Source organism: Nymphaea colorata, chromosome 12 (assembly GCF_008831285.2).
Source record: "Nymphaea colorata isolate Beijing-Zhang1983 chromosome 12, ASM883128v2, whole genome shotgun sequence".
In the NCBI taxonomy this organism is placed as follows: Eukaryota; Viridiplantae; Streptophyta; class Magnoliopsida; order Nymphaeales; family Nymphaeaceae; genus Nymphaea; species Nymphaea colorata.
The window spans coordinates 19,321,164-19,337,637 of record NC_045149.1 but is presented as its reverse complement, the minus strand read 5'-3'; the positions used below and the strand labels follow the sequence as shown (position 1 = coordinate 19,337,637).

Below are 16,474 nucleotides of genomic sequence, written 5' to 3'. Positions count from 1 at the left end.
CAGATATCTTTTAAAAGTTAGGCATCTGTTTGTTATTCTTCTATTTTTTGGCGGCATTTCTGTGATTTTTATAATACCGATTTTTGATACAAAATAACAAGAACAAATTCTCATTCCTTTCGCCGACGAGCGAAAATTTTTGACTTTAAAAGACATATTTTTGTCATGTTATATCAAAAGTAATTGTTTTTTTTTTTTGCTTTTTAAGAACTTTTGTCAATAATTAAACATCTGTTTATGAACTTTTAAACCTTGGGCATCCTTTTGTGGCTTCCTTGAATACGGTTTTCATAGTTTCGGTTTCAAATACGCAGATCTGGAAATCACCGACCCGGATCCATATGTGGCCCGCGAAGATGATTAACACGCACGGCTGGACGGTTTTCGCTCCCATCGAAGCTCTGTGGTCTCGCCGTACAACCGCCTCTTTTTCCGGTGTCCGGCCGGCCGGAAGGGCTACGAGGTAATTATTCTGGACAGGGGGCCTGGTTCCATAAAAGAAATTCGAAGGGACTGCGAAAAATGGCGGGACTCTCCAAAACCACGGGTCGCGCCTTATTTTCCTCTCCCTCTCGCCACATATAAAGCCTGGCCTATCGTTCCTCCCCACCCCCCGTCCCCGCTGTTTTCATCTTTTCGAAAGTCAAAACCCTAGAGAGATAGAAAGGGGTGGGCAAGGAGCTGGGTTCTTCTGCGACATGTCGAAGTTCGATCCGGTGCTTTCCAAGGAGTTTCTCAATCCTTGCCTGCTGCATCTGGAGAAGCTGGCAATGGAGCTCAAGTGCCCTATCTGGTGAGTGAATTCTTCGGGTCCTTGTTCTTTGATGGCAGGTTCGCTTTTGGGTTCCGTTTGAGGATCGCGAATTCGACTCTTGGAATCTTAGGTTTATACGTCGTGAAGTTCAAGGCAAAGTCGAGTCTCGGATTTCAGTGACGCGGAATTCTTTTGATTTATTTTGTTTAAGTACTCGGGATGGCCTGTCGACGAGATGGTTTTTTTGATTCATGCGTGCTAAATTTGGATGGCTTGGTTCAACCTATGGCAATTTTCCGCTGGTTTCGCTTATTATTTTTGAGGCACAGCTGTTCATTTTTGTTTATTTGATTATTAACGGATTGTTTACTCTTCATTCTTGATGTTTAGCTCTGTTTTCCAAGAACCGAGGACTTTCCATTTTATTGCATCTTTCTTATCTGCTGTCTCTAACATTTTTAATACAACTATAAATGATCGTGTCACGGGTTTTAAGCGTTCCGTCGTAGTAGTTCCAGTAGCAATATTTTACTTAGGCTATATTGCTTCTTTGTTGCTGTTAATTGCATTTCCCGGTTCTGTTTGATATTGTCTTTGGTTATTACGATATGAAGATTACTTGTAGCTTTATGTATTCTGAAATATCTGATAGTGACAAGTAAAAATGCTTAGTTTCTTTTATGGTCAGAGAGTATGGATTTGCTAAGCTTAATTTTGGTCCCTTTTTCTCGTCACAGTTTAAACCTTCTCAATCAGCCTGTTTTACTCTCTTGCGATCACATACTCTGCAGGTAAATTTCTGACATCTTTTTTATATACTCAAATTTGAAAGCTAATACTTAATGGCCTCTTTCATATGTGGATGCAGTTGTTGTTATCTGAAGTCAACGAAAGTTGATTGCCCCGTTTGTAAATCATCGTGTTCCGACAAAGGTAAGTTTGCCATTTAAGCCAAAAGGCTATCTTACACTATTCTTTTTCTCAGCATAAATTATTAGGTTGCATCTGCATGTCCAGTTGCCTGTTTAATTTTACTTCTTATTGTCGATTTACTTTTAGGAATTGAATAAAAAATTTGCCTGTTAATGTTTAATTTATGTGATTTTGCGTGAATTTTAAGTGGTTTTTTAAACTAAATACTTCTGTAGAGTTACGGTCAGTACCACACATGGATCGGTTAGTTCTTATATATAGAGGCTTAAAAGCTGCTTTTGAAGCTGCCCTACTGCACTGTAACTCAGAACCCCCTTTTTCAGGTATGATCCTACTCATCACATGTGAATATTTTCTTTATTATGTTGCCTCGACCACTTTATTAGAGCACTTGTATGGTTTCTCCTCACGAAACTTTGATGAACAAACAAAGGTTGCTGAAAACCAGATACTGAATTTAAAAAGATCAGCATGTGAACATGTTTCCTCCAAATATGTGGTCCTTAGTTTAGTAACGTTTTTTGTTTAAATGCTGACATTGGGATGTTTCATGGACAAATTTCCCATCAACAATGAAAATAGGTCCAGATTAAATTCTAAAATTAATCCTGAAGCATTTGTCATATCTTCTTGACTTCAATAATTGATGAAAATGGTATTTGAGCATTTCTTAACAGAGATTGGTGAGAAGCCCATTGAATTCAACGATAGAGTACTTAAGAAGGAAAGAACGTCTAACACTGTGGTTGGCTTTGGAATAATGAACAATGGGCTGCAAGAAAGTTTTAGTAAATTAAGTCATGGACCTGCAGATGATTACACAAAAGAAGCAAAGGTTATGGCAGACATTCATATTGTCCCTTCTGGTGCTGTGACTCCATCAAGCACTTGCAAGAGGCCAGGAGTTCATGGTAAAGTAACAAGTGGACTTACAGTTGGAGCTTTCACTGATCTAAACATGAATCAAGAACCTGATGCTGCTGATGTGCAAACGGAATTGCACAGTCGTAGGGAGAAAGCTTCTGTAAGCAGAAATGCTCCTGAGGTGTCAGTCTCTAACCATGTGATGTGTGCTTTCTGTCAATCTTCCAGGGAAACAGAGGTAGTACAATTCTTTGTGTTTGTGTTACATTTCTCTTCAATGCTTGAAATTTCATATTTGATATATTTTTGGGTGGCTAAATAGATTAAAAAATTCGTAATAGTTGGTTTTAATTTATGGTAGAGGGAGTTTCTCCTTGGTTTTATGCCTTACTGATATGCCTTTTCTTGTCTTGTCTTGTTACTCCATATTGGTTACTAACTTATATCATTTTCCTACAAAAAATCATTTTTTGATTTTCTAACTGCATATTCTTTTGTCTTCCTTTCATTGACTTCTTCAGGCACTTTAAGGTTCTAGTGAACATTTTTAGTGGAAAGCCTCAGGAACGTGAGAGGAGCTTAACAACTTCTGTTCAATTTGTGCAAACTCTGTATGCCATGGATAGCCTTCACATTTAATTGGAGCCATAAAAGCAGTTGACAATGAAAAACTGTATCTAGATTACCAGCTAAAATTTTGTCCCTGGGGTGGTATTGGAGTTACGTGATCACAGAAAATTGTAATTTGTGGTTCTCATAGCAAAAATGCCTTGGGAAACTTAAATTATTGGTAGAAGATAAATCATCCTCACATTCTGTGTTGTCAACCTAGGGGATTAGTTGACTAGCAGCCTAGGCATTTGCCAGCTGACTAGTCCATGGTCATATGTTTGGTAGGGCCTGGGACCATGGGCTGGTTGGTTGAGTAGGTTAGTTGATCACTACTGGTCTTTGTCAATGGCTAGTAGGTTTTTGAGTTAGTTCTACTTCTACATTTGCTTTATTATCCCTTTTTGTTAAGATGATAGGTTTCCTTTTTCTACATGTTTTCTGTTTGTATGCTCATGTATATATATATATATATATATATATATATATACATACACACACACACACACACACACACACACACACACACACACATAGAGAGAGAGAGAGAGAGAGAGAGAGAGAGAGAGAGAGAGAGAGAGAAGCACACAGCTAGGCTCTAGGCAGCCACTTAGGCACCCAAATGAAAAAAATGTGTTACAATTCTTTTGTTTCTCCTTGTTCATCTTCTTCTACTTTTTCCATTCGTTATTCCTTTCTCTTCTGTTTTTTGAAAATTTTAAAAAATACTCAAGTTTCAATGAATAACAAACAGTTAAAAACACATGTGAGTTTTGATATCTTTCATTTACTGCCCGAAAACAAGCAGTTAAATGAAAAAAACACAAGTATATTTTTGTTGTAATACTAAAATTTGAGTGTTTCTTTGTAAAGAGTTCCTTCTTTTTTCCATTTATTTTCTTGTTCTTACTTTTTTTCCCCTTTTTTCCTTTTATTTACCATTTTTGTCCTGTCTAAGCCCTTGCATATCCCCTTTTGAATGCATTACCTAGGCCAGCCTATTGCTTTTCACAAGCATATTTCTGTTATAATGCCAAAATTTGAGCTTTTTTTGTAAAAAGTTCCTTCTTTTTTCCATTTACTTTCTTGTTCTTACTTTTTTTTCTCCTTTTTCCTTGCATTTACCATTTTTGTCCTACCTATTATATATATATATATATATATATATATATATATATATATATATATATTGAACTGTTTGATCCATAATGATATGTTTAATTTTTATGTCTAATATTACTTTGGGCACTTTAATTTTTGTGTTTTAAAATGTTCTATGACCCTATTATTTGACTAACTTCGACCAACTGTGACTGGTCCTGACTGGTAACAAGTACTCTTTTCTGTGCCTTGACTGACCTCTGTCCAACTTTGACTTTACAACTTAGCTCACATGATTGAACAAATTCTTTCTTTCATCTCTTTACAAAGTTCATAAATTGACATAGTCCTCTTTTATTTTTATATCTACATTTGACTTGCTTATTTCTTTACATATTGTGGTTTCATTACATCTGCAACTTGCAGGGTTCTGGTCCAATGTTGCACTATATTAATGGCAGACCTGTATCTGCATGGGGAAGGAATGGATCCCGTGTCGTGCATGTTCACAGGAAATGTGCTGAATGGTATCGTTCTTACTTAATAGTTTCCAAGAGAAGTAAAATTTTGATTAATGTATAGATGGTATGTAATGCATGCCCTGATATAGGTGAGATTGGGAACTGTACAAAATTATTGAACCCTTGAAATCTGCTTGCATATCCATGTGGACTCATGCTAGTTGTATTTTTCTTTCCAATCCTTATGTATAAAGGCAAATAAAAGAGAGATTGGTGATATATTTTTTAATGAAATTATAAATTGTTTTTCTAGGATCATTGAGATTGAAGAGAGTATGCTGATATTTTTTTAGTCTCTATCATATGTTTAACGACCTGATCCACTCCCATACGAGGCTCTGGTGTTTGGTTTGATAGATCCCAATCTGCCCTCTAGCAATTTCGATTCTAATCCCAACAAGGCTATGATAAAGAACAACCAATCACTTACATAGCCCCCTTATAAGTCCTTGAAGATTTCTAACAATCTTCAATACATTTTTAAACTTTTGTAACTTTTGGAGTGTTACAATCCACCCTCTTAAGGCACATGCATTCGTGAGTGTGAGACCCTAGGTCTGAGTGTTGGACAATGCTTTCATACCATTGTAATGACCCAATTGACTCCTACATCGGGCTCAGGCCCTTGGTCCAATGGATCTCAACTCACTTCCTAGCAGTTTCGGTTCCAGTCGTTGTCATAGAAAATGCATTTTATTAAAAAAAAGCGAGAAAAACATTAAAAAGATTCAGCCGTTAAAAACATAAAAAAATGTATTTTTTTTGAAAAAAATGTATTTTCTGAAAAAAGTGTTTTTTTGAAGCAAATGTATTTTTTGAAAAAAATGTCAAAATGAAAAAAATGCATTTTATTCTCATCTGTTTGTGTTTTTTTATGTTTTTTGTGTTTTTTGTTTTTTCATTTTTTATATTTTCTAATTACCATATTTTTATTTCACATTTTTCACATTTTATTTTAGTTTTTAAAAATTTGCTGAGATTTTCTGACAAAAACAACTTTAACTCACCGTTTTATACCCAAAAATGATATTTGTGACCATGTATCCAGTCCTAAAAATGGTAGGAACCAGACAAACCAATCAATTAAATAATGCCCCTCTGAATTCTTGAAGATTTCTCACAATCTTCAGTACGAGACTAAACTTTTGGGGGGTTACAATATGCATTTGGCCTACCAACATGAATGTCTGCACCTTATAATGCCATTATATTTTCTAGCATATGAACTTTGGATGTTATATCCATGTCCACATACCTTTTGTTTCTTTGCTGATGTATCATTTGGGTTTAGCACAGTAACTTTGTTCACTTTTTGTTCCTTAGGCAAGCTTTGGCTTGCTTGCTAATTTTTACAGTTTTAGGAGAGCTTCTATTCTTGAGCAGAAATGTTATGGGGATTGGCTATGTTGGTTGGTTAAAGCATCCAATTTGAAGGATATCATGAATTCAATACTTGGCATCATGTTCTTGAATGCAAGTTGAAAGTAGAAGGGTGGGATATACATTGAAATGGGAAGACGATGGTAAATGGTTCAGTGAGAAAATTATGGTTCATCCCAATGACTTGGTGGTTTCTCTTCTGATAGAAGAATATTATTGCAATACCTACTGTAGAGGGGTGGGATGACAGGAATGACTTAGGTGCTACTCTATGTTTACAAAAACTATGTTTGATGTTCTGGTGAACAGCCTTTTTGAGAGTTTGGATTTTAGTCTTTTGGATACTGATGATATTTTTTTTGGGTACTATTCAATTCATTGAAGTGACTAATTTCATCTTTTGTTTCTGGTTACAAGTTTGAGATAAAGAATATGATTCATACTCTTTTGTAACTGCAGGGCGCCTCAGATATACTTTGTGGATGACACTATCAAGAACTTGGAATCTGAACTTGCACGAAGTGCAAAACTCAAATGCAACAGATGTGGCAAGAAAGGAGCAGCTCTTGGATGCTTAGCAAAGAGCTGTAGGCGCAGTTTTCATGTCCCATGTGCCGTGGAGGTGCCTGATTGCCGGTGGGATTGCGTAAGGCCTTACAACTTATCGTTCTGCTTATCTTTAGCTAGGTTTACTGTTTGAGTTGTCTTTTCTTTTTTTATTGCATTTTCATTTAATTTTGGTTTTCCACAGGAAAATTTTCAAATGTACTGCCCTTCTCATTCATCGCTAAATTTTCCTGGTGAAAAGACCAAGGCTGGAAAGAGAAGCAGGTAAATTTTACCTTTCTAGTTGGTCTAACTTGTCTCAATCATTTTTGTGTTATTTTCAATAAAAACATAAAGCTTGTTGGCACTTACAAGCTGTTCAAAACTTCAAAGTGAACATTTTTGTGAGCCTTGGCCACTTATGGTATTTGGCCTAAAGAGAGGATTTCCTTTGGTCAGAGGCTTGGAATTATATCCCTTTTCTTATAAGAGCCTAAACTGCTTCAATTGTTTGGTTATCAAAAAGGGAAAAGCTTCTGGTTGACTAGCTCACCTGTTAAAAAGCTCTTTTGTTTTTGGCATTTGTTTCCACCATTGTCACAAATATGGAGGAGATTTTTGAAAATTTTGTGATATTTATGAGAAAAACAAATAAAACAAAAATATCAGGAAAATTCTCTTGAGTTTTTGAAAATTTAGGCAACATGAATCTTGTGTTTTTTTTTTTTTGCGATTTTTGATGATTTTTTCACCTTTTTATTAGTTTTTCATTTATTTTATTTTATTTCTAATTTTTAGGATTTTCATTTTTTTTTAAATTTGCCCAGATTTTTTCAATTTTTTTCCAACAAAACCAATTTTGCTGAAAAATACCTGAGAAAAGTCTTGGCGATGTTTTCCCGAGAATGATATTTGTGACAATGGCTTCCACTACGTAAAGTCAAGGCATCTCTTAGACTCGTTCTAAAGTTGGTTGTGTTTGAGTTTGCTGGTTTTAGATTCTGATGTTGAGGGCTTGCAGGCTGAAATTGTGAAACATCTTTTCTCATGTTCTTTCTAGATCATCAGTTGAATCACCAGGAAATGGCTATCTCACACCAAACCAGAATGGAAGGAAGTGGACAGCTTCATCTGACACAACAAAGAGATGGGTTCTCTGTGGGTCTGCATTGACTGTATTGGAGAAGGTAAAATATATGTCTGAGTTGTTTGTTTATTTATGTGGTGCTTCATGCTTAAAGGTGGTAATCATTGTTAGTGGGATTGAAGATGTTGTTGGAAGTTGCTATTCTTCAATTTATTCATCAGCATTTTGTGTAGACTTGGCTTGATTTATTTTACTGTAAGAAAAACCATCAATTCTCTATCCCAAAATATTCTAACAGATGGTCATCAGTGAGGACCTGTTAAAAGTTTCTGGCGATTTTGGATTTTATACTCGAGGATAGTAACAATTTCTATTTCAATGCATTGTTGTTCTGCAGGATTGTGTAGGAGAGTTTGCGAAGCTTACTGGTGCAGTGATCTCTAAAACATGGGACCATAATGTCACACATGTTATAGCATCTATTGACGAGAATGGTTGCTGTAAGAGAACTTCAAAGGTGCTCATGGCTATCTTGGCTGGGAGTTGGGTGGTGAACATCAATTGTAAGCTCAATACCAGACACCATTATCTGTCAAAAAGCATTTTTCCTTGCTGGCATTTTTATCATGATATGAACTATAATCCTGACATTAGTAATATTTGTTAACTTAGCATGTATTGTCTCGGAAATGATGATAACCACACATATAATAGGATCCATTTGTCAGTTTGCTAATGCAAAATGCCCCTGATTGATGGTACAGGCTATACCAGTACCTAATGTGAACATGCTCCTCAGTTTGATTGATGGTATAGCCGTATAGGTTATAGCCAACGCTCAATGTTTGAATTGTCGTTTCCAGATAGCAGATACATTTGGTGTATGGACAAATGAAATCAGCATCAACGTATTGGTGGTGAGAAATAGTGATACTTTTGGTTGATGAACATGAAACTGATACTTCTGATGAATATGAATGCGAACATTGAACCATCATATACTTTTGATGGATGTAAAATCTTGGTTGGTGGATTCTGAAAACTTGGGCTTCATCCATTGAAACCATTCTAAGTGACCAGCTTGCTGTTCTTGTTCATAGATAAGAAAATTATCCAAGTGCCAGGTTTGGTAGTAAACCTTTATTTGCAATATGGTTGGGATTGGGCTATCTGCTTTCCTATTACTAAAATGTTGCTTAATTGTTCTTATCTTGTTATAACCCAAATACTGGTAGTTCTATTTTGACGAAAATAGTAAAGTTGGTTACACAATACCTAGAGATAGTTATGTCATTGGATGACGTCACCGTCATAATTTTCCGTTTGTACTTGTTTTGTATGCAAGTCATGTTTTTTCTGGTTTTGTTGTCTCAGCTAAATGCTTCTATGTATGTACGATGCTGGTAATTCCTTGCCATTCTTAAAATCATCCTGGTGGTTATATTGGATGATTCTGAATTTGGTTTCTATGAAAACTGTAGTTCGTCTAATGTTTCTTATAATCATTATTTGCTTTGATGCTTTCTATTAACTTGTGTAATATGAGGCAACAGTGTATTTTGGGAGTGAAACAATCAGCAAACCAGCTACTAAGGAGTTCCTTAAGGTGCAAAGTGAAACATGGATTATTATCTTGCTTAGTCAGGATTCTTGATTGCAGGGATCAAGGCATGCATGGAAGCCACCTGTCCAGTCAATGAAGAACCTTATGAAATAGATCGGGACATTCATGGGTGTATGAGAGGTCCAAAAATTGGAAGGCAGAGAGCGATGGCTAAGGTCTCTCTTTCATTCTCTCTCTCTCTCTCTCTCTCACAGACACACACATATACGTGCACACGTGCTTAATGGCCGTGTATCATTTGGCACCATATTGAACTGGAACACTAGGATGGCACCAGCTCCCACTGACCAGTTTCCAGCCACTGCTACTGGAATAGGTCAGATCAAGCAGCATATTAATTCAACTGGCTTGTCTACTGGTGTAGGTCATGCAAATGAAACTAGCTTGCAGAAACACCTTAGCTATAAATTGTTAGTGTAATTGCTAATATTGTCAGTTGTCACTCTTCTGACATAAACATGCAGCCACATACTAATTACTTGGTTACTGCATATGAAAGCTGAAGCTTTAATCTCATCTCTCTTTCTTTCTTCATTTTTGGTTGTGGGGAAATCTTGTTTTCTCTCCTTCAGTGATTAGCCTATGTTGCACAAGGTTTTCTCTATTTGAAATGTGGGCCTTTTGGAATGGAAGATTTTGTTGTGTTCCATCTTTTTCATTCTCAAGATTTAAATTTATTTTTCATGTTTTAATAATCAGCGGCTTTGGCTTATCATTTCTTTCATCTATAGATAGAATTGAGCATTTTGCAACTGTGGGCTTTGAAATGACTTCAGGACACATGATTATGGGCAATTTAGTTCAATTATTTTTTAAGTAGAATCCATTTCATGTCTTGGCTGTCTTTTCCATCGTTCTGAATGCATGAAGTGCGTTGGCTTCAGTGCATTTTCCACAATGTCACGCTGGTCACTGGGCATGAATGGCCTAGAAGTTTTTTTCGGGAGATGTTTCGGAAGGGAGGGAGAGGGGGTTGAAAAGATTTATGGTACTTAGATGTTCTTTTTTGTTAAGAGTTCTGCATTTGGAAAACATTGCATGCATACACTTGTACACACACAGACAAGACAGAATGCTATTGTTGGGAGATTCTTTTCATAGACATGAGCCACTTATATTCATTATTTGATAGTGCAGGAACCACCGCTTTTCAGTGGGCTGCTTTTCTATTTTATTGGTGATTATGAGGCTTCATACAAAGGGTCCCTGCAAGATCTAGTGTTGGCTGGTGGAGGTAGACTCCTACAAAATGATTCCTGTTCACGCTCCAGTGATGACGAGTCAAAGTCTAGGGATTCAACCATTATAGTATACAGCCAGGTTTATCCTGAAGGGGTCATGGAAGTTGATTCAGTAATCGAACAAAGGCTCAAAGAGGCAGTGTCATTAGCTGCAGAGACAGGCGGAAAAGTGGTGAGTCACACGTGGTTGTTAGATTCCATAGCTGCATGCCAACTTCAGCCGACGATCTGACACAACGTTCTGTGCTGGGTATTTCATGCATTTATGTATTTTATTCTTTATCGTCTTCTTCCGAGAACTAAGCAAGACTTGTACCATCTAACACCTAGGTAAGCTTCGGTATCTCATTCTTGTAATTGTGTATTACCTTCTTCAAGGAATTACAATTTGTCTAAGCACGTTCTGTCAAAAACGATTCGGATTAACCGTGAAAGGGAAAATGAAAGGACTTTATTAAACATTAGCAGTTGATTGGATACGAAAAATTACAGAATATCTGCATGCTCTTTGGTGGAGAGAGGAAGTGGAGCATCGGCTTAGCTTCTCTTGCCAGTTTTTCCTTTCACATTGCTGACTACCTAAAACCGGATTTGTGTGGGGCGTCTGGGCCTCTGTATTATGCACTCGAGTGGATGGCGTTCTCAAGGTGAGCCACCTGGAGACGCTTTCTAACTGATTTAGTTGTCGGTAGGATATGTAAGTCAGGGAGCGTGCCACCACCGTCTTGTAGAAAAAAAAGGCTGATAGTGGCGCTCACTAAAACTATCTGTTTAATGGTCGTAATGGTGTTTATCTGTCACAAAAAGTAATGATAGAGGCTTTACATCATTCCTAAACATTAAGATGCTTACGGGTGATGTTGTATGTTGCTTTCAAAAACCGACTTCGGGGATTAGACAAACAATTGATACACAAAACTTTACCTGCTTTTCGAACCCCACGGGTTAATGCAATTGAAAATTCCCTGGCAAATAGGAACGCTGATTATACCTCAGTTTAATTTCTTCTTGTTAAATCAGCTCTTCATCTCCGTCAGATCATGTTTCCAGAAAGATTTGAGGCTTTTCACTTTAGGTGGATTTATCAAAAGTCCACGTTATTTGACTCTAACAGCGTCTATATAGACAGAAGGTCGATTGTAGAAATTACAGAGAATTGGTTTGTTAGATTACAGGATTTGCCCGCAATGTCGTTGGTCAATAGTTGCTGTTGATAATGATCGATGGCATGTAAAGGCTCCATTGGTTATGGCGTGCGCGTGTGTGCATGCATGAATCTGTGTAGTTTTACAGCGTCGTCCACATCAATATTAAATTGGCATCTACGTGATAGGAGAGTTGGCAGGCAATATTTTGATTGGAAATGGTTCTCTTGCCAAATCAATGAAAGCTATCATTTACAGTGAGCGCTTTATGCAAAGACCAATTAACAAAAAAACTTAGAAATTCATAAAAAATGTCACTGATTTTACAAAGTCCCCATAATAACGCATGAGCAATTCCCAGATGACATAGACCCATCTTGCCAAGTATGTGACTTCAGTAAACTGGTAACTCCAATTAAAAGTATCAAAACAATGAATCTGTCAAGCACAATAATACACGAATGGATTTGCCACCTGCCCAAAAGTGGGGCATAACTTCTGAAACTGAAAATGAAAAAGGAAGCATCACTTTTAGTTGCTTGTGCTGCTGCACCAAATGGCGATGATGTATATCTCCAGAGGCACTTTTTCATTAAAGGCAGAAAATATTATGACATAACCCTTTTGGAAGTTCATGCCTTGGTCTACTCTTCATCCGTTCATGCAGTGAAAGCTATAAAGTGTTAAAAGTATACCACCAGATATTATGACAGAAACCTCCTCTGCATTTGGGATTCAGTGCAAACCACATCCTTGAAGACTACAAGATTTTTTAAAGCGGTAACTTTTTAAATCGTTCACGTCAAAGATCACTACAGATGGAAATGTGTTCTGTAAGAAGATACTGAAAATAAGTGTTTTAGGTTCTTGGAAAGAAGATAGTGAAAAATGTTCTCCTTTCTTGTTTGATTTATTCGTAACTCGTTTCTGTGGAACGCACAGGAAAATAATGTGCACCCTCCGGCATCCGCATTTGGCTCTTGCCGTGGAGACCTGTGGCCCTTAACAGAAACATCCAAAATGTGTCTCCCTTTGTAAATTTAAAGGCAATTTCTAGTCCTGTTAATGAAGATATCTCGAATGCTGCAGTGTAAACTTCAAGCGAGAAGCCACAGAAATTGAGTAGAAGTACAATTATTAATGATGCCCTTGTGGTATAATCCTTTAATAACCTCTGCAAGCGTTTCAGGGACTCCATTAATCCTTCCAAATGAAGAAGACAATGAGCATGATTAGCACATGGTTGCTTGAGTTTCTCCAGGTCTTTTCCCCTTTATCTCGGGATCTACTGTCATTACGCTTATCATTGGCCACGCACCAAAAACTCGGAATCTCCGGCAGCCATCTACATAACCAATGAGCAAAAAGTAGATGATTCCAAGGAATTAGAGTCGCTATGTTCCTTGACATTTTCAAGGTTTCGAAATGGCATTCCGCAAGATGCCATGCAACTGTGTTTGCACCAAAGGAAGATCTCCGGAACACGCGCATCTGCAAATTAAACAGCCTCTTATAACGTATGCGAGACACCATCACTCTCGACCCTAGAGGAGAGCTACAAAGCCATGAGAATCGAGTTAGCAACACATCCTTTTTTTAATGTCACCAACCCCTGGAGCTACCTTATGCCCTTCCAGGCAGTTTCTATTTTAATGTAGATAACAATAAAGGTGCCTAAAATAATTACATAAGTAACTATGAGAGATGGGACTAATTTGTCTTAATATATTTACTCACGATGATATGGGCAGGTAGGATTGGTGCTCTTGGCAACGATTATTGGTGCTGCTAGCACAAAATGGGAATCCTTGTAGACCTAATCATGTCCACAAATTAAAATTTCAAGGAAAACGGAAGCCAAGAAAAGAAAAACCCATCTCGAGACGAGGAAGTATTCAATTCAAATAGCCACACTCTTAATAAATGGACCCGCTCATGTAAGTTTCATATCAAATATTTTAATTCCCACTAGGATGATGGTCGATCTTTTTAATGGAAAGAGCCCCAAAAGTAGTTAGTTTTTGTCTCATTCAAGACCTCATGGATTTTGTTGGCATGGAGATCCAATCTTGCATCCAATAATAAAGAAAAGAAAAAAAAATGAAAGAGGAAAAGAAAAAAGTGGGTCTGTTTTTTTTTTTTTTTTTTTTTTAAAGTAAGTGGTTGATTGCCATCACCTCCGAAGAGAGACAACTACCTCCTCCTGTGCTTATCGAGTGAGTGAGAGGGTCAATTTCACCGACCGAAACAAAGTTCGAAGCCCCTCCCCACACATTCCCCCTGCCTCCGCGTCGCGTCCTACCGCCTTAAGACATATGAACATAGTGCCCACGAGAATCGAACTAGATTACTTGGTTAGGTCTAAGACCATTCAAGGTTAGGTCTCATCGTCCGTGAAGATCCAAAAAGGTGACCAAGTTCATGTTTTCTTGACTACACATAAAAGGCAGTAGCTTACAAATGCCGAAGCAAAATGACTGAGTGTTTGAGTGACTTCAAAACTGGGTTTGAGAAAAGCCCGATTATCAGATACACATCAAAAAAACTATGTTATGGTGCATTGCCCAAACACATAAACCAGTTTGTGTCATCCAAACACGCCCTGAGGTCGCGGAATTGGCCAGGATTATCCCGAACCCCCATGACTCCTGAGCTCCTGTAGAGGGAAATGCATCGAACTGGAGTGCAACATCACTAAGAGATCCTGTTATTCTCAGTTTGACGGATCTGGATTTCAAACTTTAAGATCTATGGGCAAGTATCATGGCCTCACCGAAGTATCAAGCAGAGAATCTTGACCAAACTCTACAAACACACTATCATCAACTTTTCTCATCTGCCGAACTACCGCCACCAATATGATGATAGAATAGAAGCAATTAAGACTATTAAATTGAAGATGGAATTCCAATTAATTAGCACTGACAGGTAGATATGGGATATCCTTTCTCCATTAAATGCACATGAATGTGAAGGTTTTGCAGGTTTTCCTGTTCCAATCTCTTGCCTACATCTCAAGTAAGACCACGAATAGGATTTGTTTGTTTACCAAATGAAATGACCTCTCTAATCCAGATCCTTCTAATCTAATCTGTTGCATTCCAAGGCCAAATCGGACAACAATCTGACTCAAGTCAAGACTCCAATCAGTTTGAAACAGGTCGAATCTGATTTATGCAGCATAATTAACCTGAATCAATGCCAATCTGCCAATTAATCACCTCAATTTGAAGAAAAGGACAATGTTCGAAAGGAAATATGTGAAGAAACTTGTGGGCTCTCATTGATCTGTTCCTAACCTCTTTAAAAGATCAAGGCGTTTGATTTTTCTCGCTATTTCCAGAGAAATCTAATGTTAGAAAGTAATTCTAATATTAATCTAAGTGCTTTAAGGATTCAGCGACCTCTAACCTCTATGGTGGCTTCTTGCAGGATGACCAAGGTCTCAAGGACACTGATCTTTTTCTCTTTTATGTGCTCAAGATCTAGTTTGGGCCCATTGCTTCATTCTCAAAAGCTGATGGGCACTCATGAACTGAGCAGGAGTTACCCACCCTTAATGGAGTTAAAAGGGTCTGAAGACCAGATCATCTCTAATATTGCGACCAACAGTTCAGATTAGTATATTGTAAGGTCTGATGATTAATCACATCAATCACGGCCTGCAGGTGAAGCCAAAATCTGCATCAGCAGGCTAAGTAAACATAAAATCTCACCTACCAATCCATAAATGGATTTGAATTCAAGTCTACACAAGGTCCAATGCTTAGAACCACTAATACTGACTGCATCAGGGTCCATTTAAAAGCAAAGAGAGAGAGAGAGAGAGAGAGAGAGAGAGAAGAACCTGTCTGAGAAGAAACTTGAGCACAACAGAACCCTGATCTGGTAAAGATCAGAGCATGGCAGGGGAGTAGATGAACCACAAATGCTGTCGTAGCTCACAGGCTAACCAAAGGGTGGCGCCCGGCGAAGTTGACCGGCAGGGCTCGTATGTCATGACAGGAGGCTGGTGCCGACATGCGCTCAAAGTTGGGCCTAATTAATGCCATTTAATATGCCAATCCCTGTTTATTGCCACATGCTACTGTCACTGCCATGGTAACAGCATATAGATTATTATTCTTCTTGTAAGCCTTCTTTCATGAAAAGCAGATAAAGTCCGGACCGAACATGGAGCAGCTTCGTTCAACCTGCCCATGGCCATATTTAAATGCACCTTTAAGTGAACAGGAAAACTCATTGCCGAAAACTCATTGCCCGGGCTGAAGAAGAACGAAGCTTTAAACCAAACCCCTCATTCTTTTAAGGTATAAGGTTTGCTTTCAATGCTTTGAGATGCCGCTTTTATTATATTCCAACTTGTGCATTGGCGACTCTTTTTTTGCAGCACAAAGAGTTGACAGTTCAAAAGTTCAAAACAAAAACTGACCACCTACGAGCTCCTATCCCGTCTATTGTGCCAACCTCTTTAGGGACATTTAAATGCACTTTGAAGCGAAGAACCTTTGTGACTAATTAGAGGGCATTTGATACATGAACTACACATACATCAGGCTGTAATGAAGATCGGAGATTAACGATGGTGTGGTGTTGGAGGAGAGAAGAGTTCCACATGTCAAGACTGAGTACTCATTTCACTACTCAACTTGAGTGGGAGAAGGGGTTT

At 37.8% G+C, this 16,474-nt stretch overlaps 1 protein-coding gene across 2 annotated transcripts; it reads left to right on the top strand.

The window, feature by feature from the left end:
- The first annotated feature begins 396 nt into the window (after positions 1-396).
- On the top strand, positions 397-11,119 carry LOC116265468 (protein BREAST CANCER SUSCEPTIBILITY 1 homolog). Of its 2 annotated transcripts, none has more exons than XM_031646069.2 (12): positions 397-793; positions 1,492-1,545; positions 1,623-1,687; positions 1,903-2,010; positions 2,500-2,789; positions 4,688-4,788; positions 6,622-6,808; positions 6,914-6,993; positions 7,769-7,895; positions 8,193-8,358; positions 9,456-9,574; positions 10,557-11,119. In XM_031646069.2, the coding sequence occupies exons 1-12, from the start codon at positions 699-701 to the stop codon at positions 10,890-10,892; spliced, it is 1,728 nt and encodes a 575-aa protein (XP_031501929.1). In that variant the 5' UTR covers positions 397-698; the 3' UTR covers positions 10,893-11,119. The 2 variants fall into 2 exon arrangements, with proteins under 2 accessions (XP_031501929.1, XP_031501928.1); XM_031646068.2 differs by having other exon boundaries at positions 2,365-2,789.
- The last annotated feature ends 5,355 nt before the right edge of the window (positions 11,120-16,474 follow it).

Bases quoted from the DNA above. Each gene is read 5' to 3' on its own strand.
- LOC116265468 (XM_031646068.2), top strand. From the start codon at position 699: ATGTCGAAGTTCGATCCGGTGCTTTCCAAGGAGTTTCTCAATCCTTGC. The intron at 6,809-6,913 runs GTAAGGCCTTAC...GGTTTTCCACAG, and splicing joins CTGATTGCCGGTGGGATTGC to GAAAATTTTCAAATGTACTG. The intron at 7,896-8,192 runs GTAAAATATATG...GTTGTTCTGCAG, and splicing joins CATTGACTGTATTGGAGAAG to GATTGTGTAGGAGAGTTTGC.